Source organism: Homalodisca vitripennis, chromosome 5 (assembly GCF_021130785.1).
Source record: "Homalodisca vitripennis isolate AUS2020 chromosome 5, UT_GWSS_2.1, whole genome shotgun sequence".
In the NCBI taxonomy this organism is placed as follows: Eukaryota; Metazoa; Arthropoda; class Insecta; order Hemiptera; family Cicadellidae; genus Homalodisca; species Homalodisca vitripennis.
In genome coordinates, this window is record NC_060211.1 from 31,398,729 (window position 1) to 31,422,676 (window position 23,948).

The 23,948-nt window shown below is 34.5% G+C and overlaps 1 protein-coding gene across 1 annotated transcript; it reads left to right on the forward strand.

The window, feature by feature from the left end:
* Positions 1-120: 120 nt before the first annotated feature.
* Positions 121-21,721, forward strand: LOC124361930 (coiled-coil domain-containing protein 13). Its single transcript, XM_046815995.1, has 12 exons — positions 121-457; positions 6,316-6,381; positions 8,856-9,105; positions 10,655-10,803; positions 12,065-12,230; positions 12,896-13,113; positions 14,411-14,506; positions 15,242-15,339; positions 16,063-16,138; positions 17,496-17,603; positions 19,744-19,892; positions 21,512-21,721. The coding sequence occupies exons 1-12, from the start codon at positions 272-274 to the stop codon at positions 21,678-21,680; spliced, it is 1,731 nt and encodes a 576-aa protein (XP_046671951.1). The 5' UTR covers positions 121-271; the 3' UTR covers positions 21,681-21,721.
* The last annotated feature ends 2,227 nt before the right edge of the window (positions 21,722-23,948 follow it).

A 23,948-nucleotide genomic window follows, 5' to 3' on the forward strand; every position in this document is an offset into this window, starting at 1 on the left:
CTATCATTCTGCGCATACAATATATACTATAGACCGTATCTAGGTCACCGAGGTTTGTATAAACATGTGATTGTATTTTTGTCAATAATGTTGATCCGTCGCCATGGTTACCAAGTATTATTTGCAGCTGGCTCCCGCCTCACTCGCGCTCTTGTCCTTGGACTGTGCATTGTTCCATAGCCTTGACACTAGCACTGCTGCTAACCTTAAACTCAGTTACTCGGGAGTGTGTTAACCCTTATTTGCAGTAATGTGAGTATATCGCTCGAGTATGTGTGCTGCCAAGAGTTCTTTCAAACGGATCGTTAAGAGCAAGAAGTTAAAGACGTACGCATCAGCTGTCTGCTCTGATAAGGATGCGCGGCTGGACCAGGAGTACAAACGTGCACAGAGAGGAAGAAGTGCGGAACAGTTGACCACGCTCAAGTCTGACCGCCAAGTGGATGATCCACCTAAGGTAGTTACACTCTTTTTTTTTGGGGGGGGGGGGGGGGGCTCTTGGTAACATACAAATTAACGCAGTTTATATGGGGTATACAAAATTGTGGCAACTAGAATTTATTGGTGCGGTAGTTTATTTTGTTCTGTTTTGAGATATTTGGGATTGAAAGCTCACATCGGCCTGTAGAGTATTGAGGCTATCACGATCAAATACAGTTAACACAACATACCGTGGTGTCCTATATACAGGGTGTAAAAAAGACACGCACGGGCTTGATAATTCCCGAGCGATTACAGGTAAATTAATAAAACTTGGTACATCATTACTGCGCCTATAAATGTACTTTTTGAAGTGACTACCATATTTTTGTCATGTCAGGGGGATGGACCACAAGGAGTCGGAAGGAAATCTTAAATGAGAGTATAGATCGAGTAGTACATCAAAGGCCATTAAAGGTCTTTATTGTTAGAGTACGATGCTGCAAATCCAACCTAAAAGGGTTCACTCTTTAAAAAGTGTTTCTGGGGTTTAAATAATTTACAATTTAGGTTCTCTTCTAGATGGTTTAATATTCTTCTCTTAGTTTTGAAAGTTAAACGTAGTAAATGAATACTGGACTTATGAAAGAGCTACTTCAAAAATTTAAATCTAATTTTTTTTAGGTGCAGTAATGATGTATATACCAAGTTTTATTGTAATCGTTTCGCACCAAGCCAATGCGGGACCTTTTTACACCCTGTATGTATCAGTAGTATAATGTCGTTTAAGGTTATCAAGACTATCTGCAATTATTGCTTCAATTCAACTTCAATGTGTTATGTTTGAATATATATTGCAAAGTAAACGCATTTAATTAAATTTGAGATAAATACAGGTCTCAAATAGACGAAATAACCTAAACATAGCAATTAAAAATATCAAAAGGAGCAGACTACATGTCTAAATTCAAGCTCAAATCACGCTCGTAAAGGTTAAATCTGACTTTACTTAATTTTATCTAGTATGAATGTAACTATCTACCTACATTGTGGAATAACAAAAAGTAAATAAGTAGTGTCAGAGATCTCGAGGGACGGTTTTCCGCCAGAATTTAGAAGCGATGGCGACTTGGCACTATTTAGTAAAATCTAAATTGATACGGTAATTGTAGAGAATTACCGCGATCAATATTTTTTCAAGACATTGGCCTCACGACTGGCTAAGTATAACCTATGGATCGCCCAACACAGAGCAAACGACACGGCATGAGTAACCATCTAAATGCGCATCCTAATTAGACCTCAAACTCAAACTTTTTATTGCCGGTAATAAATTACATTAAGATGCAGGCACATTAATTAGCTTACATTATATAGCGAAAGTAATTTTGTAAGCTAAACATTTTGGCTTTCATACCACAATAACACATTCAAACATACAATTTTGCATTCATACATCCCGTGTACTATTCGCCAATTGTTTCCACTTCCAACATCAGTTTGCAATAATGGCGGTTTACCAATTATTAGTAAGAAATTCTTTGACTTTCTAAATTGCCATTGACGCAAAAAAAACACATTTTAGATGAACTTTTAACGCCTTGGGCGTTGGAGCATTTTTATAGAATCTGGCAAATCTCGATATAGTGGACAACAGCCTGCGAAGTGTTCATGGAAATGTTCATAAACTACCATTCTGTCTCACAGTCCGATAGTTGTCTCTGCATCTTGTTTTATATCCGTGAATGTCTCGGCCCGTTGTCAGGGCACATTTCGACATACAGAATAACTTTGTTTCCAAAATGTAGATACTTGGCAGAGGTAACGATTGTATTTTTATGACAGCTGGTTGGCAAGACTCTCTGAAATTCATGTTTGCTATTATTGGAAATGCAATTTTAAGCTTGAACGCTCTCAGAAATTTATTATTTGCACGAGCCCACTATAAGACCACTCTTTATTAGCCATTAGTTAGCCATATAAATGCAGAACCGACTTAGACCTTTGTCACATTGATAAATCAAAATGATACGTTTCATTGCCACCCCAAACAATCTCATGAAATAATATTCTTTAAATTGACTATCACACCCCTAAGCGTTATGCTATTTTATACAACAAACTCAGCTAAATGAATAAAAACCTAACAAGGAGGTTTGCATAGAAAAATATTAGAGTACCCTAATGAATGACGTTTTATTTAAATTTGACGTAGCCTTTGGCATACTTTCTTTTTGTTTGTACAGCTTTACTAGTCCTAATTCAGCAACAAGTAGAAACAGATTAAAAGAGGATAACATGGCTTACTCCATGAAATTATACGAAAACATACTATATTCGTGGAACAAGGTGGCCGAGTACTTATGATGCACTTGTTATTTACATGTATATTGCAATATATGAAATAGGTGTAATGCAATTTTATTGTAAATTTTGTTGGATTTAAATAATTATATAATGAGTTAAACTTTGGAAAGTGAGACTGTGAGTACAGACTGAACCATTTGGCATGGAGCGCAGCGCGGGGAGGTTAACACGGCCCCCACCTACCCCACAAGTAGCCTACCCCTCAAGTAGGCTACCCCTCAAGTAGGCTACCCCTTTCGCGGCTCGCTCGAGTACAACCCACACCAAAATCTCTATATGTTTTGGTGATAGATGTAATATAGAGTACTGGAATACTAATATGGAAGTAGGCACATAGAATGAAAATTAGTTTAATTACTGAGTAGTTATAATGCCCACACACGCCATTTCTGGTGTCTGGGTTATCTTTGCATGTCATTATATTGTACATTACCGAATAAAGGATTTCTGACTTCTGAAAATCCATGCACCACTAACAATACAAATTGCCACCGCCTGTTATGGCACTAATTTGGGTTTGGACTGTACCACATGCTTTCGTGTGGACTGAAAGGGGAGGGTGATTAGTGCGCATGCGCTGATCGCTCTTCGAACCGTATTGGTTTGCTCTGTAGTATGGCGGAAACTAAGCGTGGGCGCACAAGAAAAAAAAGATTACACCGGCCATTCTAAATGATTTTGCTGAGCATTATCGAATATTTTTACATTGATATTATGGGTAACTATAATGTCAACGAGAAAATAGCAAAATAAATACATTTGTAAACTAACTGTATAAAATCATATGAGATTTTAACACGCGGTACTTTCATTCATGGAGTAAAAAGAAAAAATAACAGACTGGAGTCTGAATGTTGAAGCCGGTGACAATGTTCGACTTCAGCGCACTCTTGTGTTGTATACAGAGTGCGCTTGTTCCTCGCTAGCTTACAGGAACTTTAATTATTTGTACACTGCTGTAATGAACAAACATGAGAATGTATCATGTGGAAAGATACATCGAGAATGATTTAATCTGTACACTTTGAATTTTGCATGAAACTGAGATAGATGAGTTCCGTGAGGGTGCATTTCCAACAATGAAATTTGGCTGAGTGTCATTGCAGCCTATCAATCAGTAGACTGGCACAATGTCTCTTGTGCCTGCTGGACGATGTAAATATTTATTTGCTGTATGATTCAGTAGCTAAAATAACTACAATAACAAACATTAAGTTATGTCATCATTGTCAATATTGAGTACAAAGTTTTTTAAATAACGTATTTATTACTAATATCTTACTATTCAAATAAAAAAATAATATATACCTTAGAGATATCCGAGTAATTGAATTTTAAAATCTTTAAAATGTAAAAATTGTTTGTCTTAAATTTTCAATTTAGTTATTTATATAACGTTGTTTCGTAAATTCGTTCACTGTGTAGAATACCCTAGACAACAAATTATTTGTGGTTTCTTTTGAATGATTTGTCATCGGTTTCTAATGTTATATATGCTACGAGTTTGTTATAAAATTTTACTCTTGCCTCCGACGGAAGGTTTCTAAATAAATTTATAGTCCATGTTTCTGAGGTCTGGGGAATTAATAAATTCGTTCACTGTGTAGAATACCCTAGACAACAAAATGTTTGTGGTTTCTTGAATGATTTGTTATCGATTTCTAATGTTATATATGCTACGAGTTTATTATAAAAATTTACTCTTGCCTCTGACGAAAGGTTTCTAAATAAATTTATAGTCCATGTTTCTGAGGTCTGGGGATTTCATAAATTTGTTCACTGTGTAGAATACCTTAGACAACAAATTATTTGTGGTTTCTTGAATGATTTGTTATCGATTTCTAATGTTATATATGCTACGAGTTTGTTATAAAAATTTTACTCTTGCCTCCGACGGAAAGTTTCTAAATAAATTTATAGTCCACGTTTCTGAGGTCTGGGGATTTCATAAATTTGTTCACTGTGTAGAATACCCTAGACAACAAATTATTTGTGGTTTCTTTTGAATGATTTGTTATCGGTTTCTAATGTTATATATGCTACGAGTTATTATAAAAATTTTATTCTTGCCTCTGACGGAAGGTTTCTAAATAAATTTATAGTCCATGTTTCTGAGGTCTGGGGATTTCATAAATTTGTTCACTGTGTAGAATACCTTAGACAACAAATTATTTGTGGTTTCTTGAATGATTTGTTATCGATTTCTAATGTTATATATGCTACGAGTTTGTTATAAAAATTTTACTCTTGCCTCCGACGGAAAGGTTTCTAAATAAATTTATAGTCCACGTTTCTGAGGTCTGGGGATTTCATAAATTTGTTCACTGTGTAGAATGCCCTAGACAACAAATTATTTGTGGTTTCTTTTGAATGATTTGTCATCGGTTTCTAATGTTATATATGCTACAAGTTATTTAAAAAATTTTATTCTTGCCTCTGACGGAAGGTTTCTAAATAAATTTATAGTCCACGTTTCTGAGGTCTGGGGATTTCATAAATTTGTTCACTGTGTAGAATACCTTAGACAACAAATTATTTGTGGTTTCTTTTGAATGATTTGTCATCGGTTTCTAATGTTTTATATGCTACAAATTAATTATACAATTTTACTCTTGCCTCCGACGGAAGGTTTCTAAATAAATTCATAGTCCATGTTTCTGAGGTCTGGGGATTTGATTATCTCGTGTATTGCGATTGTGGTAATCATTTCCCTCAAATGATTTACATTTAAATTTTGAATGCAAAATTGTTTCTAAAATGTATAAACAAGGCAATGTCAGAAGTTCTACTTCTTTTAAAGAAGATTTACATGGCTGTCTCAACTTTATTCTTGTCTATCTGTCCGTAGGACATCTAGGACATAAGGATTTAAAATTTTGCACGCATCCTTAGCGAAGCCTCTTACACGACAAGTGGTGTAGCGTACTCGTATCCAGGGCCGTGCGCAGAATTTTATTTAGGGGGGGGGGGTTCTATACTTATTTATTCGTGGCTGCAGGAGGACTGAGCGCTGCACGCTCCGTCGCTCTATCGCTCTGGTCCGCGCATGCGCGCTCCGTTTTTGGTCCCGCGCGAACAATTGTGTAGCGCGTCGGAGCTCCAATTTTTAAACAGTATATAACACAAATCAGGCGGAAAGCGCGCGCAATCAAACGATTGGAAATATTTGCGCGCGCATGCGCGTAAACTGACGGCGCAATAGAGCACAATTAAACTGATATATGGAAACAATATGATATATCCCAATCTTCAAGGGGGGGGGGTTTGAACCCCCAAAACCCCCCCCCATGCGCACGGGCCTGCTCGTATCTTGTTTAATAGACACGTAGGTTACCACTCTCGTCTCTTGGTATTTAGGCCTAGTTATTCCAACGATTTTCTTTACTAGAAAGCCATGATATAAATATTTTAAATTCAGTTGTACAGATTGTTGATCACCAGCACGTATAACACATAATTTTACTTGCTTCTTGCCGTATTTTAAAACAATACCGTAATAATTTGTAATGAAGAATTACTTTTTTACAGGATTTTGAAAATGATGAAATACTCTTTCCTTACGACGCTTCAAAGAGACTCTCTCAACAAGTCGAGGTAAGCAAATGTTCTCATTTTGACCTGCTGAACGATTAGTTGGAATTAACAATCAGAAACAACACACGCAAATTATATCAATGTGAAAATGTAGCCTACATAAAATGTATTAGGCGATATAGTATTGTACTATGCTGTTCGAATTAATTGGGACAAATGAAAAAAACCAATTTTTTCCTAAAACATTAGTTTTTTAATCATTAGATACCTTATTTAGATTGAACAATCAATACATTAGTATGAAGTATGTCCTCCTTTAGCAGAAATGACCTCACCTACACGTCTTGGCATTGACTCCACTAGTTTAGCACACATGTTCTTGACTTCATCATCGTGAAACCAAACTTGTATAGCACTTGTTATCATTTTTTCTTTTGTAGTGCAATCCATCTTAGCTAAACGTTTCTTGAGAATATGCCATAAGTTCTCAATCGGATTTAGGTCGGGTGAGTTACCAGGCCAATCAAGCACTTTTACTTTGTTTTCCCGCATAAAAGTCTTGACCAATTTTGAATTGTGGCAAGGGGCTAAGTCATGTTGAAATGTTCCATCAAATGTTTCCATAAATGGAACTATCCGACTGCGTAGTATGTCGATGTATTTGGCTGAATTCATCATCCCATTGATGGGAACTAAGCTCCCAGTACCATTTGTGGTAAAAAAACCCCAAAACATCTGTTTAGAAGGATGTTTAACAGTCTGTTGGATATGACCTTCTCGCAAAGGTTCACCTTCACTCCGCCTAACAACACTTGATAGATATCCCTGCACAAATAAATGTGATTCATCACTGAAAATAACTTTTTTCCAGTCATCTACAGTCCATGATCGGTATTTCTTAGCCCATACTAAACGTTTTTGCATCATTTTCTTAGTAAGAAAATTGTTTTTTCTTCGGTTTTCTTGCCTTTCGACCAACTTCCAGAAGTCTTTTCCTTACAGTTGAAGTACTCACTTCAATACCAGAATCCAACAAATCCCTTCGAAGGTCTGTGCTTGTCTTTCTTGGATTTATTTTGCTATTTCTTATTAGAATTTTGTCAGTTCTTGGAGTTGTTTTACGTTTGCGCCCACATTTTCCTTTTCTTTTTGGAGACAATGATCCGGAATCTTGATATGTTTTTAAAATTCTGGAAACACTAGATTTTCCCACACCAACTGCTGTAGCTATATCTCTCACAGTCATAGACGTGTGTGTTCATTAAGAGCAACAACTTTAGCACGCTTCCTAGGTGTTATATCCATCTTTGAAGAAGCACGTAATAAACGGAACACAGTACCACAACCACCGACCGCCACAAAGAAAGGCTCACAACTGAAGGAATGACACTCCAAAACCAGTCAAACAAGTTTTTTACAGTCAAGGTCAACCCAGCACACTACTTCTATGCAGTTATAACCGGTTTGAAGCGGTCTGGGACATCACCAGTTATCACAAACTAACAAAGACCAGAAAAACATGTTTGTCCCAATTAATTCGAACAGCATAGTAGGCCTACTGTAGTATGCTACAGTGAAACATTGTATACCACCTAACGTAATTGCACAAACTGTCATCTTTTAACAAGTAGTACTTGTGGTTTCAACGAAGTTTTTAGCCAAAGCTACGAGTACATACTCACATATCATAGAAATTTTGTGTTTCCAAAACAGATCTAGTTTTAGCTTTCTTATCGTGATGGACGTTCTTAAAAATAAGGAATTACAAAAGTTGTATATATACGAGTTAATTACTGTATGTACTGTTGTAAATTACTGAGTACGAAATTTTTGTAAAATAGCTATGTCACATAATATGTTATTTCAAACGAATTATTGTATGTTCCAAAAACGAAATTGAAACAATTCTTAGACTTTGTCATATTTAACTTGTTTTGAGTATAATTAATAACAAGTTATTTATGTCCAAATGTGCTTTTATACTGATTACTAAGGATCCAGCAGGTCCTTCTTAAAATCATGTAGTTGTCTGTCTGTCCATCTGTGCAATGACTCTTGATGGAAAGGTCCTAAACTCTAGAAACGTGTAACTGAGTACATGGGTTCGTCTTGGTTCAAGTAAGACTCCTATTGATTTTGGGGACAAAAATTCAAAGAGCAGCAAAGTTCCAAGTAACTTCATAAAGAACTAGCATGTAAAGGGAACAGGATTTTTCCGGACATTTGACATCGTTCAGTGATACAAAAATCACTGCAACGAGGTTACTGTTAGTATAACTGATTTTTGTATCACTGAACGATGTCAAATGTCCGGAAAATCCTGTTTCCTTCACAATCCTTTCATCGTCAAAAACAAACTTTAAACAATGAATAGCATTTTAATTTTGTTTAACTGACATTCTTTTCAGATATGTATGGAGGTCAAGCACTGCTAGAGTAGAAATGCTAGTTGACTTTCTCGCTAACCAACCATCGGCCTAGCCGCCAGCAGAAAGGCTGAATTTATCAAGTGACTAACTGTGACTATTGCTCAGGTGTTACTGGAAGAGAACTGCCAGTTACGGCGGTCGCTGGTGGAGGCGGAGGCCCGGCTGAAGGGGGTGGTTTCCAAGTGTCCTCCGGGGATGGCTAACCACGGACGTGCATCTGATCTGGCCGCCAGCAAGATTGTGGAGCTCAGCAAGCGGGTCCGAGAATTAACAGCGGACTTGGAGGTCGCCCGCATGCGCTGTCGAGCCGCTGAGCTCTCTTCACTCACGTCGGCACAAGTTGTACAGGAAAAAGGTTTTAGCTACAAACTTCCTCATTGTTTTTTACCATACTTTTATTCTTTAAGAGATAATGTAAATTTAAATTTGTATCACCATTACCTTTGACAACTTTATTTTTTTCTAAACGTTTAGGTTTTAACTTACACCACATTTTTTTAAATTTATACATAGTAGTGTCATGAATAAATTGCAATGGTCATTTCCAAACATGATCACATTTTCTACCATGTAAGCTTTGTTGAAAAACTTAAATTGAAGTATTACCGACAGCATAAATGCTAAAATGTATCCAATTTGGTAGACGTCTAACTCCTTCATATTGTTTATGGCCTATATAACAGTAACAGGATTGTTTGCGAACATTTTCATCATATAGTGTTGATGAAACGCAAGAACACTACGTTGATTAGATAACACAACTGCTGTAGATGTTCTTTAAAATCATGTTGTAATTTCAAATGTGCCATCGTCAAGAATATAAACTAAACGAACAATTTTAACATGAATAAAAGTGATGGACAACGCTAAGGCTAGTAAACCCAAGGGCGCTGTGCCTCTTCATTGCAAAACAAAAGAGATTTATTAGAGGTTTGTAAACTAATAAACAAAATACACGTTTTACAATGTGAATTTTGAGTTTAGCCCCATTTAAACTTCATTTTATTGCTGACGCTGCGCTGTCTCAGACTTGATTTTTGGAATCTGGGAGTCATGTTCGTCTGAAGAGATCCAAAGAAAGTCGACGGCAAAGACGTTCAAAACAAAACAAAACATTTACATTGTTTCGGCATCAGACACAATGTATACATAGGTGAAGTGGTAGTTTCATTATCTCATCAGGTACACAATAGGTGTCTTTGATGTCGAAACTATGTAAAAGTTTGGTTTTGAGTTTCTTCATCGTCGACTTTCTTTGGATCTCTTCAGACGAACATAACTCCAGATTCCAGGAGTCAAGTCTGACATAGCGTCAGATACCAGAAGGGTGAACTGGAGCTAAACTCAAAATTCAACTGAATCAACCCTTCCTACCATAATTACGTTTTACAATGTGTTTTATTATATTTCTAACATGTAAATTAACGAAACACCTGGTTAAGAGTTCCCAGGAACATATATTATTGTGTGGAATATAATATGTTACAACTATTCTATCACAACATTTCCAACTATTTTGGTCGTGATTCCCAAAACTCACGGTTCTATCAAGTCACGAAAAATAATCACTTAGTGATGTAGGCCTAAATATTTTGTTTTACGATTTTTGTAATTTATTTCCAAGAACTTGGCACAATTAGAAAATATAAACAATATTATTACATCAGCTCTAAGTTGAATCAATACAAGTATTTTACATTCTCGAGTATTCCTCATTAAACTTATTTGTACCAAAAGTGATTTACCGTTGTTCTATTATTAGCTCTTAATATTTCAACGATACGTGGGTTTGGTACCGTCTGGTCTTACCATTTTAGTGTTGGTTACGGCTCCAATTTTTTTTATGTGGCCATGCCCATATGTTTGTACATTTCTTAATATTAGCGTATAATAATTGTTTGCAGCATGTGACGACGTCAAGCCTCCAGACTCAACGTCCACGGTGAACACGGTGAAGGAACTCAGCGACAAACTGTCCACTGCCAATTTGAAAGTATGTGAATATAGGAACCAATGTCAACAGTTGAAGCACGAACTGAAGATAGCACACAAGGTAAGCGAAAACTTGTTAATTTGTACTTAATGTTTATGTAAAACTATGGAATTAATAGTATGAAAATTAAAAATTGCGAGATTACAATTAAAAATCCCTATTAAAGAAAGTTTTTTTTATTGTTAATACGTCATATTTTTACGAGAGAGGGAAATTACTACGAAAATTTTGAGGAAAAATTACAGTAGTGCCAAATTTATTTGGATGAAATTACAATGGCTAAGTAAATACGACGTTTCTGTCGTTTTAATTCAGTTGAAATTTACTGCTACTTTAGATAGTATTTCTCAAAGCTAATTCAACTGTTATCAAAGCTATGTTATTCTTTTAGTTATTTTATATGACAACCGAATAAAATACATTCAAAGTTTTATGACAAAGGAAATAAAATGAGATAAATAAAATATAAAAATGAATGCAAGATAATGTATGATTTTTATTACTTCACTAGAAAAATGCAATTCAATTTTTTTTAACAAATTATACATTTTAGCTAAGGACACTTCTTTAACAAAGTGAAACAACAGGATCCTCAATTGGCTACAAAGAAATTCTTTTAATACAATTTAGGAATTTTTAAACTGTGACGTGTTGTTGATATTTTAATATTTTAAGTCATATATGATTGTATTTATATTTCTTTTATAAATAATCTATTTTACATTTAATTAAAAATAACTTTCACTATTTTAGTCTTTACTAAAATCTGTTTCATTGTTAAATCATCTATTTATTGACGATTCCTATTTTAATTATGTATTGATCAATGGAATAAAGAATTTTGACTTTTGATATTGGTAAACGTTTATTATTACTTGTAAACAGTTAAGTTAACTTACATTTTTGAAATAATTGCATTTACCCGATGAGTTCAATACATTTCTCAATGGTATATTTTCAATGATTAATTAAATAACTATATTACTGAAAACTATTGTTATAGATTTTATTTATATTACTCGAATACAATAAGAATCAGTAAAACATCATCCAATTAGTAGAACAAGATAAGAACCAGAATTACAGGATGTTTACGGAATTACATGACACTCCACCCTCCGACATATGTGAGATTCGGTTGTATTAAAATATAGGCGGTACTATAAATACTGGTGCTTTCTTTTCACTCTTACACACGACATAACCTGTTTCTCCATTTATGGAGATGGGCATTGCTAAGAGCAGGTTTTAAACAGTGTTAAACCCCATGTGTTCAATGTTAAACCTGTCTGAGAGATCTAATATTTCTGTGTCCTGCAAGGTGATCCAAAGTGAGGTAGGGGAGGGAGTAAATGTGGCCAGCTTGGTCAGCAGTGGAGGGAGTGGTAGCTGGAGGGGAAGAGCCCAGCAGATACAAACTCTACAGCAACGCCTCGCCGAACTGTCTGAGAAAACATCCAATTGCGAAGTGAACGAGAAGGAAGCAAGTAGGTATTTCCAAATCATCCTGAAGAAAGTAATAACTTCTTGCGAGAGTAATTTTGGTTCATGGCATTGTCCTGTGATACAACTTTTGGCTTTCGGTTTTTTAAGCCTAGAGCCTTTGGTAGTTAATATTTATGATTTGCCCGGTTTTTATTCTTACCCATTAGTTGACATAAAGGCTTGTAAAAGTGCTTTTAAATTTGGCATTATAAAGAACTCGATTTCGGTAATTGCAGTCAAAACCAGAATCCCCGTGGCTCAGACAAAATTAACGCTCTAGTGTGTCACTTTCCTTTAGAATATATTATATATAACGTCGATATTACCTTTATATAAATTAGCACACAGGAGATAAATCACTCATATATACGAGGTATACTAAGGCCCGGGAGATTATTTAAGTTAATTCTGAGGTCCGACACTAGGGCTGCACAGCATGACTTTGATTGGTACCATTCAGATGATGAAAGAAAGAAAGAAGACTACCTGAGCTAGTCTTTCACCCCACAAAGGGTATTCCGAGCGCTCACTTTTTTCATGCCTCAATTTATAGCAAAGGATAAGTAATCTCTTGTGTAACTAATACTATCAAAGATATTGCTTAGTAATAAGGCTACCTCTTCCCCAACTTTTTAGATACAAGATCGTCTTCAAATAAATCTTTCAGGAAAGACAGAATCGCTGGCCCGGCTTGCAGAAAAGGAGCGTGAGAGGGAAAAGGAGGTGGCAGAACTGAAGCAACAGCTAGAGGATAAACAACGAAAACTGGAGGCAAGTCGGGCTCGAAGTCGTGTACTGGAGAACAACCAATCGGAACTGCGAGGGCGTCTGGCAACACTCCTGGAGAAGACTACTCATGATGATCAGCTTATTGCTGCCTTAACGGTATTTATACAAAAAGTCCCGGGTCGGTTGAATATTTTTCAAAATATTTAAAATAGAGCTACAAAACCTTACACAAAGTTACTGGACATAAAAATCTATTTTATCACATATTCAGTCATCCGCTACTTCCTCAGGGGGGCGGCCCGCTAGGAGTCAGAAGAAAATCTTAAATGTAAGCATAGGTTGATATGCATATCAAATTAAAGGTCTATATTAGTAGAGTACAGAGCCACAAACCCGACCTCAAACGGATAACCGAGTCAAAAAATGGCAGCCGTTCAAAGATGGCAAGAGTTTGGGTCCAAAAAGTCCCGGGTCGGTTGAATATTTTTCAAAATATTTTAAATAGAGCTACAAAACCTTACACAAAGTTACTGGACATAAAAATATATTTTATCACATATTCAGTCATCTGCTACTTCCTCAGGGGGGCGGCCCGCTAGGAGTCAGAAGAAAATCTTAAATGTAAGCATAGGTTGATATGCATATCAAATTAAAGGTCTTTATTAGTAGAGTACAAAGCCGTAAACCCGACCTCAAACGGATGACCTAGTCAAAAATGACAGCCGTTCAAAGATGGCTAGAGTTTGCAACTTAGGTTAATGGAACAAAATACACTGATGAGATTTTTGACTTTAACAATAACATTGATGAGATTTTTGACATCTTTAATGTAACAACTGTCTGGCTTAGAAAAGTCTACCTGTACGTTTTGTGTCAAGTTAGAATGAATATTTTTTAATATGTTCATAGATTTTAAGGTTCTATGAACCAGGGTCTTGTATATTAAAATCAAAACTATTTTCACGATTGTTTTTTTAGAATTATTCTAAGATAGGCTCTTGTTCTTTAGGGGTCGAATCTGAATAAGGTATTTAAATATGATGCAAAACTTTTAATTACTTTGAATCTTATCTTAGTGAAAGGTGGCTGATGAACATTTAGAACACAAAATCCTGTTAAAATAAGTGGAGTACTATAGGGTAGTTGCTTCTGTTAAATTGTATTTATCTTTTACACTGCAGAGCTGGCCAACTGTTAAAATTCTTCGACTGTTGCCCAACTGACCTTACATTTGTTGACCTTGACTGTGAAAACACTGTGGAAGGTGTCGAAACTTGCCTAGTGATTATTAATAAATGACAAATCTAGAATATTCTATACTTGATAGCTTAACTTGGAATTTACCCAAATCTCATAGGCGAGTCAGTTGCTTAAAGTTTAAATTAATATCCTAAATATTAATAACGGAGTTTAAAACCAGTTTGATATTTGAAATACTGTGTATGTGTTGTAGACCCAGCTAGCTTCTGCATCTGACAAGAGCCAGGATCGCAGTGCTACCAACCGTTTAGAGCAACACAATAGATTATTAGAGAACCAACTTAGTGAGGTAATTTTTACATTTATTATATTTTCTTACTGACAAATATTGATATGAAATTTATGTCATAATGCAAATGCAAATAAAAGCAGATCATAATTATTGAAAATATATTTACATATTAGGCTTTAAAAAGTACTTATGTGTTTATATAAATGTGCTTTGAAAATAATAACCTAGTTTGGAAACATAGTTACGCTTTCATGATTCAAAAGGAACGTTTTATAATCCATTTTGTGTGTTTTTTTAAGTATGTTGCTAACAAAATGTTCTAATAACTGTGTTTTTAATGCAATAGTAATAGCACTAAAACATAAAAATGGTAAAATTACGAGAAAATGTAAGTAAAGTTATAACCTAATCATATATATATATATATATATATATATATATATATATATATATATATATATATCACATATATAAATGATATATATATATATAATTAAAAAATGTCTAAATTCATGCATGTATCGAATAAATAAACATTTTCCAAGTTAAAATTTAACACTTGATGTAATGTATTTTCCAGTTAACTTTATATCCAAAATAATACCCTGATTATTACTTATTTATATAGAATAAATTACTATAAGTTATTGTTGGTCATAAGTTTTAAATTGTTAGATTTTATACGATTGTTCTAAATGATTAAATATTATTATGAAAAATAGTTTTATTTTGGGGCCCTAACTCCGCCTCAAAATAAAGCAATTTATCATTTAATTTCATTATTTTTTACAGGAGAAATCTAAGCTGACAAACTTACAGAGTGTTTTACGGGATAAAGACAAGGAGTTGGCAGATTTAGAAGAAAAGTTTATTAATCTTCAGAACGCTACGTAGGTTTAATAATTATATATTATTTTAAACAAATATAGTTGAACAATTTGAACACATTATTTATCCTGACAAACAAGTACACATCTTTAGAATTATTTAATTTTATGCAAATAGTACGTAATTTCACGCAACATATAATTTTTATTACAGATCCTGGTTGACCAGGAAACTTCAATGGAATGTTCAGGAAACCTATGAATGTGATTAACACAAGTTGCTAAAAACACAGTAATAATATGTAAAATATTATATTCAAAATTTCTCTAAAAAATCTCAGATTACTCTGTAAAAACAATAATTAAATAATGATAATTATATTTTTTAAATTGCTATCAGCATAACATCAACATAAACAATATGAAAAGAATAGCATTAAAAAGACACGGGAAGTAGGATGCTAAATATTCTTAGTACAATAAATGAACTTATTACTTATAATACACAATCTTGAATGGAAATGGAGTAGTAGTATATTTTATACAGTAGTATTTGGTGAAATAGTAGTATTTTATATAGTAGTATATTTAGTTGTAACATATACTTCAGAAGAATTCAGCTTAATTTATAAGTACGGTACAAAATTCAATTGGGTAAAATTTGACAAGTGACATTGTGTGTAAAAGTTTTATAAATAGTCGCTTTTGCAAAAAATAAAAATAATTTTCTAAATTACAAAACCTTAAAAAATGCACAGCGAACTACAAAGTTCAATGTCTGTGCAGGAGCAGTGAATCTACAGAAAGATCAAGAAGCACATCTATTCCTTCTACAGAGCAAATTCATACTAACAGCACATTGGTGAGTACATAGGTATTTTCGTCAGTCATTTCTGCCTCTCATTGGAGGGGTATTTCATTCTTGCATATGTACAAAATGTCACAGATGTTAAACTACTAACCCGATTAAAACACATTACCAAGTTTTTAACAATCCATTCACAATATTTACTACTTACTGCAATACATATACTATTGTCCTAGTATATTGTGACAAGTTCCTGTCACAATATACTAGGACGTGACAGGAACTTCTTAAAATCATGTTGTCTGTCTGCCCAGTTTCACAACTCTTGATATAAGGATCATGGGGTCTTAGTCGTAGCAGTCATATGACACTTTATCACATGACATAGTAACATATGTGATGAAATTATTTTGTTGAAAGGTTTGGTGAAACTTTTAATATGCTCTGTCACGTCTTTCGATACTTCGTTGCAGTCATATGACATTTAATCACATGACATAGTAACACATGGTGATGAAATTATTTTGTTGAAAGGTTTGGTGAAACTTTTAATATGCTCTGTCACGTCTTTCGATACTTCGTTGCAGTCATATGACATTTAATCACGTGACATAGTAACACATGGGATGAAATTATTTTGTTGAAAGGTTTGGTGAAACTTTTAATATGCTCTGTCACGTCTTTCGATACTTCGTTGCAGTCATATGACATTTAATCACGTGACATAGTAACACATGGGATGAAATTATTTTGTTGAAAGGTTTGGTGAAACTTTTAATATGCTCTGTCACGTCTTTCGATATTTCGTTGCAGTCATATGACATTTAATCACATGACATAGTAACACATGGGATGAAATTATTTTGTTGAAAGGTTTGGTGAAACTTTTAATATGCTCTGTCACGTCTTTCGATACTTCGTTGCAGTCATATGACATTTAATCACGTGACATAGTAACACATGGGATGAAATTATTTTGTTGGATAGTTTGGTAAGAGACTCAATATTTTAAGTAAGGTTCTTTAATATTAAGTTGCATCGGTTATGAATAATTTGTTTTTATTTTGTTTGATTTACCGTATATCAATTAAATCATCACTGATTCTATATTTACACACTGTTTACCAAGCACAATATACCACACCAAGGCCATATAGTTGACATTGATAGGTGCATTCTAAGCTGCAATACTGTAAATAGAAAATTAATTCAAATAAGTAAGACACATTATACTCTTCAAGTAACTAACTATCTGGCATCTTCCAAATTAAGTTTACGAAATAGTGGTATAATTTTAAAATACATATAGTGAGTGATCGGTTCAATAGTATTGTTTTCAATATCAAGTTATTATATTCAGTTGTAAATATAACTGTGGTTGAAACACTAAATAATTGTATCCGTAATGTAGGAGACTCTGGGAGTGACAGCAGAAGCGGAGAGAGTTCGACTGTTGGAGTTATTGGCGGTGAATAACAAGAGGTTGGAACAAGAACGACAATCTGCGATACAAGCTCAGGTATGTTTTACCTACGACACAGGAAATGTTTCCGTAATGTAGGAGACTCTGGGAGTGACAGCAGAAGTAGAGAGAGTTCGACTGTTGGAGTTATTGGCGGTGAATAACAAGAGGTTGGAACAAGAACGACAATCTGCGATACAAGCTCAGGTATGTTTTACCTACGCCACAGGAAATGTTTCCGTAACGTAGGAGACTCTGGGAGTGACAGCAGAAGCGGAGAGAGTTCGACTGTTGGAGTTATTGGCGGTGAATAACAAGAGGTTGGAACAAGAACGACAATCTGCGATACAAGCTCAGGTATGTTTTACCTACGACACAGGAAATGTTTCCGTAACGTAGGAGACTCTGGGAGTGACAGCAGAAGTAGAGAGAGTTCGACTGTTGGAGTTATTGGCGGTGAATAACAAGAGGTTGGAACAAGAACGACAATCTGCGATACAAGCTCAGGTATGTTTTACCTACGACACAGGAAATGTTTCCGTAATGTAGGAGACTCTGGGAGTGACAGCAGAAGCGGAGAGAGTTCGACTGTTGGAGTTATTGGCGGTGAATAACAAGAGGTTGGAACAAGAACGACAATCTGCGATACAAGCTCAGGTATGTTTTACCTACGCCACAGGAAATGTTTCCGTAACGTAGGAGACTCTGGGAGTGACAGCAGAAGTAGAGAGAGTTCGACTGTTGGAGTTATTGGCGGTGAATAACAAGAGGTTGGAACAAGAACGACAATCTGCGATACAAGCTCAGGTATGTTTTACCTACGACACAGGAAATGTTTCCGTAATGTAGGAGACTCTGGGGGGTGACAGCAGAAGTAGAGAGAAGTTTCCATGAAACTTTCGGATATATTCAAAATTCAAATGTAAATACTGTCTAAAGTAGCACAAACTAACCTATAAATCATGTAGTACTTGTGCCTAAAACGTTATCGAAGCCATCACAAAATGAATGAAAAATGTATGTAAAATGTACCAAAAATGAATCTGAAAAATCAAACAGTAAAGGTTTCAGAAAACTGTTGGATTGTAACAAATTTTAATCTTTAGAAATCTATTCTACGAATTTATAATACCATTTTTAACTTTAATTTTCTTTATTCAAATTACCATTAAATGAATACTATCTCTTTTATTTATGTCTTTAAAACTTTATCATATAAAACATTTTAAAATCTATTTAGTAAATTCAATCGTATGTTAGCGTGGTTTTGCGCCAACTAGTTCATCCCACGTACGTATTCTTCGTCTTTTTAAGTTTTAGTGCACCTCCACTGTTAGAGCAAGATCTATGTTACAAATAGATACACAGCCTCGGTTCAAATAAAATGCACTAGTTTTATCAGCGTTGGAGGAAAAAATATTTGCATAAAATATACACAAGTTAAAAATTGTCAACATAGATTACTACACGAAATTTCCTTACTTATAAGACATTGTCAGGGAGCCTGGCAGATGTTGGAATTAGCGGCTGCTGGGTAATCCTTTTTCGCAAGTAGGCTGCCTTGTTGCTGAGAATGATGGTAGTTTGAGTCTCCAGATTATTTGTTAGACAATTTTCTTTGTTCTCATACGACTTTAAATAGTTCATTCTTAAATAATTCAAAAAAGTTTCTTTTATATTAAATAACCAGTAATTACTATGTCTAAGTCTATTGAATATTTGTATACAAGTACACATTTGAGATAACAATGGTAGAACCGTACAAAGCAAAAACTAATATCTTGGCAAAAGAAATAACCATCATATAATTATTTTATTTTAACCTACGTTAGACGTCAACCAATATTCAATATGAATAGATTTGTTACTGAAATTGAAGGTGATCTGCTCACAGATAATAGAGAATAGTATGAAATTTGCAACCCCCGACTCCCAGTCTGCAGGTTAGATGCAGTATATCTCTCTTTCTCATGTTTTAAGCACCATTGGTCTAATTTATTTCTCTCGTAACATGAAGTGACAGCCGTGATTCCTGGCACAACATGTTAAAAAATAGAATAAGTACATTTGAACGTTTTCTCTCAAGAACTATTTTGAACCTGTCATAAGATTGTTGTTGATGCTGAAACTATTGGTTTAGTATCGTAATCAAAACAGCAACACTAATGTAACTGGATGTGGTTGATATGTTTGGCAGGATGCGCTGAGGAAAGAGAGGCACAAGGCGGCAAGGCTAGAGACCAAACTTGCCAGACAGGAGTTGGAGCAACTCAGTGCTGTCAGTTGCTATCACAACAGTTCCCATCATAAATTCGACGAGAATCCATCAGAAGAACTCAAGTGCAGGTTACAATAGCCAGTTCAATATAGATAACAAATTGAAACTTGAACTTCCGCTCTACATAACTGTTACTCTTTGTTAGTCAATTTCGATACCTCTGTAAAAGGATACAAAAAGAAAACATTAAAGTGTGTGGTGAGTGGTTATGGAATGCAGACACCTGGAACTTGATCAATATATCGCTTTAACTGACAAAGCGCAACTTGTCCTATAGTTTTCTCCTAAACATCAAATTGTATATGACCAATAGAACCCCTAACTATAATACAAACTTTTTGGTATTTTAGCCAGTTTTAACTAGGAAAATAGCATGATTCAGTCTCCCTTAAAGTAATTTCCAATGCCGAGAGAGTTGCTTATAGCTCTTTTATAAGCTATTAGTATTTTTCAAGATTTGTGTGTAAGCTTGGAGGAACTATAAGTCAACATTTTAAACTATCTTGCTTCAAGTTTTGCTCAAATCTTCCTCTTTGTAGTGAATTATCATGAATGACTTGGTCGATTAGCAAAATCCGGCCAAGAAAAGGAGGATATTATCACGATGTTTATCTTAAATTTCAATGTTTAAAAGAACATTTTTGGACACATTTTTATAGTTTTAGTAGATTTTTTAAACTTGTATAACTTAAATATTAGTCTAATAGTGAACTGAAATTGAACTATAAACTCTTAAAAGTGATTTGTAGACTTCGTGCTTTGGGAGTCATGGAGATTAATCCTACACTTTAAATAGAAACAGTTGTGTTAGAGTTGGAGAGATACATGCAAGAGATACCGAAAAGTTAGTTTTGTTGCTCACTCAAAAAAATCTGAGAGCCTTTCTCATAGATTCCACAAAGCCTGCAGTTTATATGTTTGGGAATTCATTCCAGTTACGGCAACACTACTGATCTGCAAGATAAACATATTTTCTTCCCACGATCTTAGTTCTTAGACTTATTCAGGTGTTATCACAAAACGCTCATACATGTATAAGTGTTCATGTCGGAAAAAAATTGTTAACATAATTACATTTTTGAAGTATTTAGGACTTGCTTTGGAATGTCATCTTCCGATGATGAAACAAAACTGTTAATAAAACATGTGTGCTTGCTTATACAGGCGAGATAATGACACTATCTAACATCTAATTTTCATAATCTGTTTTTCAAATGCTTTATAAGTATATAAATATCGATAATGTGTATTATTACTATGTGATCTGCAAATAAGAAAGCATACCTTAATGTATAGGAAGAAGGAAAAGATGTAGATAAGATACAACTGTTTAGTCACAAATTGGCTTCAGTTCTGTCAATAAAATTGTACAATTGATTTCTGAAACAATGTGACCATAACCAGATGCTGAACGATAGTTTATTCTTCAAATATAATTAAAAATTAACAAAATGTGTATACGGGAAACAACAGACACCGGAACATTTCTTAAACCTATCGTAGGCCTAAGTTTCGGTGTTTGGTGACCATTAGCCTACGTACTGGCTGACCAGGACACTATTACATAAATACGTATTTTAGAACGCAGCACATTCCAACAAAAGGAATAGCTATAGTAGAGAAACATATGATACTACGTGTAAACTAAAATAAATATACTTTTAAAATGCTTTGTGAATACTTCCAGGTTAGAATTACTTCAGGAGGAATTGATGTATCTACGATCTCGTCTGGTCAACGTGGAACAAGAGAAGTATGAAGATCTGCGCACTTATACATCCATGTTGGAGCACACCAGACTAGTCTTCATGGAGTCTGTAAGAAGTATGAGTACTGCCCTTAGTAGTACCACTTAACGATAACCTGTTTCTTTATTAAAATTATTTTGTTAACAGTGTCTGGTTTTTTATTTATTCTCAGAGCCAATTTCAACAATATTCAGAGAATCCAGATATTAGCTTCGGCTAGATCAGGTTAAAGTGAGATCCTGTCGTTTCTAAAACGTCACAGCGATACTTCCATTGCTGAATAACTCAATTTTAAAAACAAAAATAATTGTGCACTGAAAAGTATATTTAAAGATAAAGAACACACATGCCTCGACCACCAACGAACACTGTTTCATTATGTGATCGTTTCTTTGCCCTCACCACCCTCGGCATCCTTGCCGAACTGTAGTAATAAACTATAAAAAGTCATACAATATCACTAACATTAGTTAATTATTTAAATGTTCAACTCCATATCTTCTGCAGCCTCTATCAAAGACGATATTAATTTAGACACTTCACTAAGTATAATACTAGGAGTAGGACCATTAAGGGTGGTGCAATCGATTTTGGGTTGTTACATTTAAAAAATATAATAGTCCATTCCTAATTAAAAGCTATCATTCTTAAAGTCAGAAAAAGAAAAAAATTGTGGGTTAATTCACGAGAAATTATTGAAGTTTGAAGTAATCATTTCGGGTTTTATTTTATCAGGCCTTAAGGAAAACGTCTGATGATAAAGATTTCAAATTTTTACAGTAAGTATGTGAAGTATGATCGGTATGGGATTGACATATTTTTTTCATTTTGAAAACACAAGTTAGTTTTGCCACTATATTTAACTCGTGTTACTCCCTCTGAGCGAATGCTATCTACAAAATTTTAATTTTAAATTGTAAAAATCGCGTTCTTATGGAATCTGTGTTGATTCTTAAAGAGACAATGCCTTCGGATTTTCGTTCTGTTTCCTGCCGTACGGCTCGTGGATGCACGAGCAGGAGCGCACTCGCCCTTCCCTTACTAACGGTAGTCCCCTTATCCGGCGTTATCTCTCCAGCCCCGCAATTAGTTACTCTCTGTCTTCGCTCTGCACTTGACGTCTCCGTTCTCGGCTCTATCATAACAAATAGTTTTACAACAAGGCTAATATCACTTAGTCTTGCTTGTGCTGAGCACACTCATTTAATTACATAGTGAATGAAGATATATGTGTGTAATGTTACATTAATACGTTTAAAATAACTAAACCATTCGAATAACATCGTTAGAGGTTAAATTGAATCGGATTCACTTCAACGCTTGACAACAAGGGCGCTTCACGTGAACTGGGCTACATGCTTTAAATTTTTTTCATTTTTTTCTGAACATGTAAAAGAATAACGAAACATGTCTTTTTCTCTGATAAAACACTGCCCTAGTTAGAATTAGTCGGGTTAGAATAAATAGTCTAACCGTCTGATTAATAATTTATCTATCTATAAGAAAGTATAGGCAGGAAAATTATAAAAAACTTTATAAATTGATAATATATTGATGATATAATTTGACCCAGAATGTAGGATTATCTTATAATATGGCTCAAAGTGAAATATTTGAAGATACGCATAAGATTTACGAGGTGTATGTGAAAGATACATTCAGACAAGTAATAGACATGTGTTTTGTTTAAATAACTACTTTGAATAACAAATATGTCTTTTCCTAAAATTATAATAATAAAAAATATGATTTCCTCCAGTCATAAATAATTAAAAACAGTATCACTTCCTAAAGGTATGAGGTTGATTGTATTAGCTAAAGTTTAACTCACATTCGTACTGCAAAAAATTTATTTTCTGTCGTTTTTATTTTAGCCTGGTTACACAATTGCTTATATTTTCTAATTTAAAGGTAAATAATTCCAGTAAGGTGATCGAAAACATATTTTAATATTATCACTTCTCAAAGAGAGTTATTCATTGAAAAGTTAACCTGAGCTTGACGGCCTATCCTCGAGGATTTCAGTCAATTTGACATATAATCCAATAAATTTAACAACTATCTTTACGCTATAAAAATACCAGTTTCTCTCTATTTTCGTTCTTTCCTAGAAAATCGGGCAAATCTTTGTCTAGCCGTAGCTCGCTAACAAAACTTTTCCGGACATACGTTTATATAAACTCTTTTCATTATTTTGATGTGAGGAAACCACCCGAGAAGTTTGTCGGGTTACTCGTGAGACATCCTGTATAATTCCTTTTAAAATTTACCACTGCCCTAGTAGGACACAATCTTTAATTTTCAATTTGTCTTTCTGGTGCTTTTAATAATTTCATCTTCCCTTCATAAAATACAATTTATACAACGTACATGAAA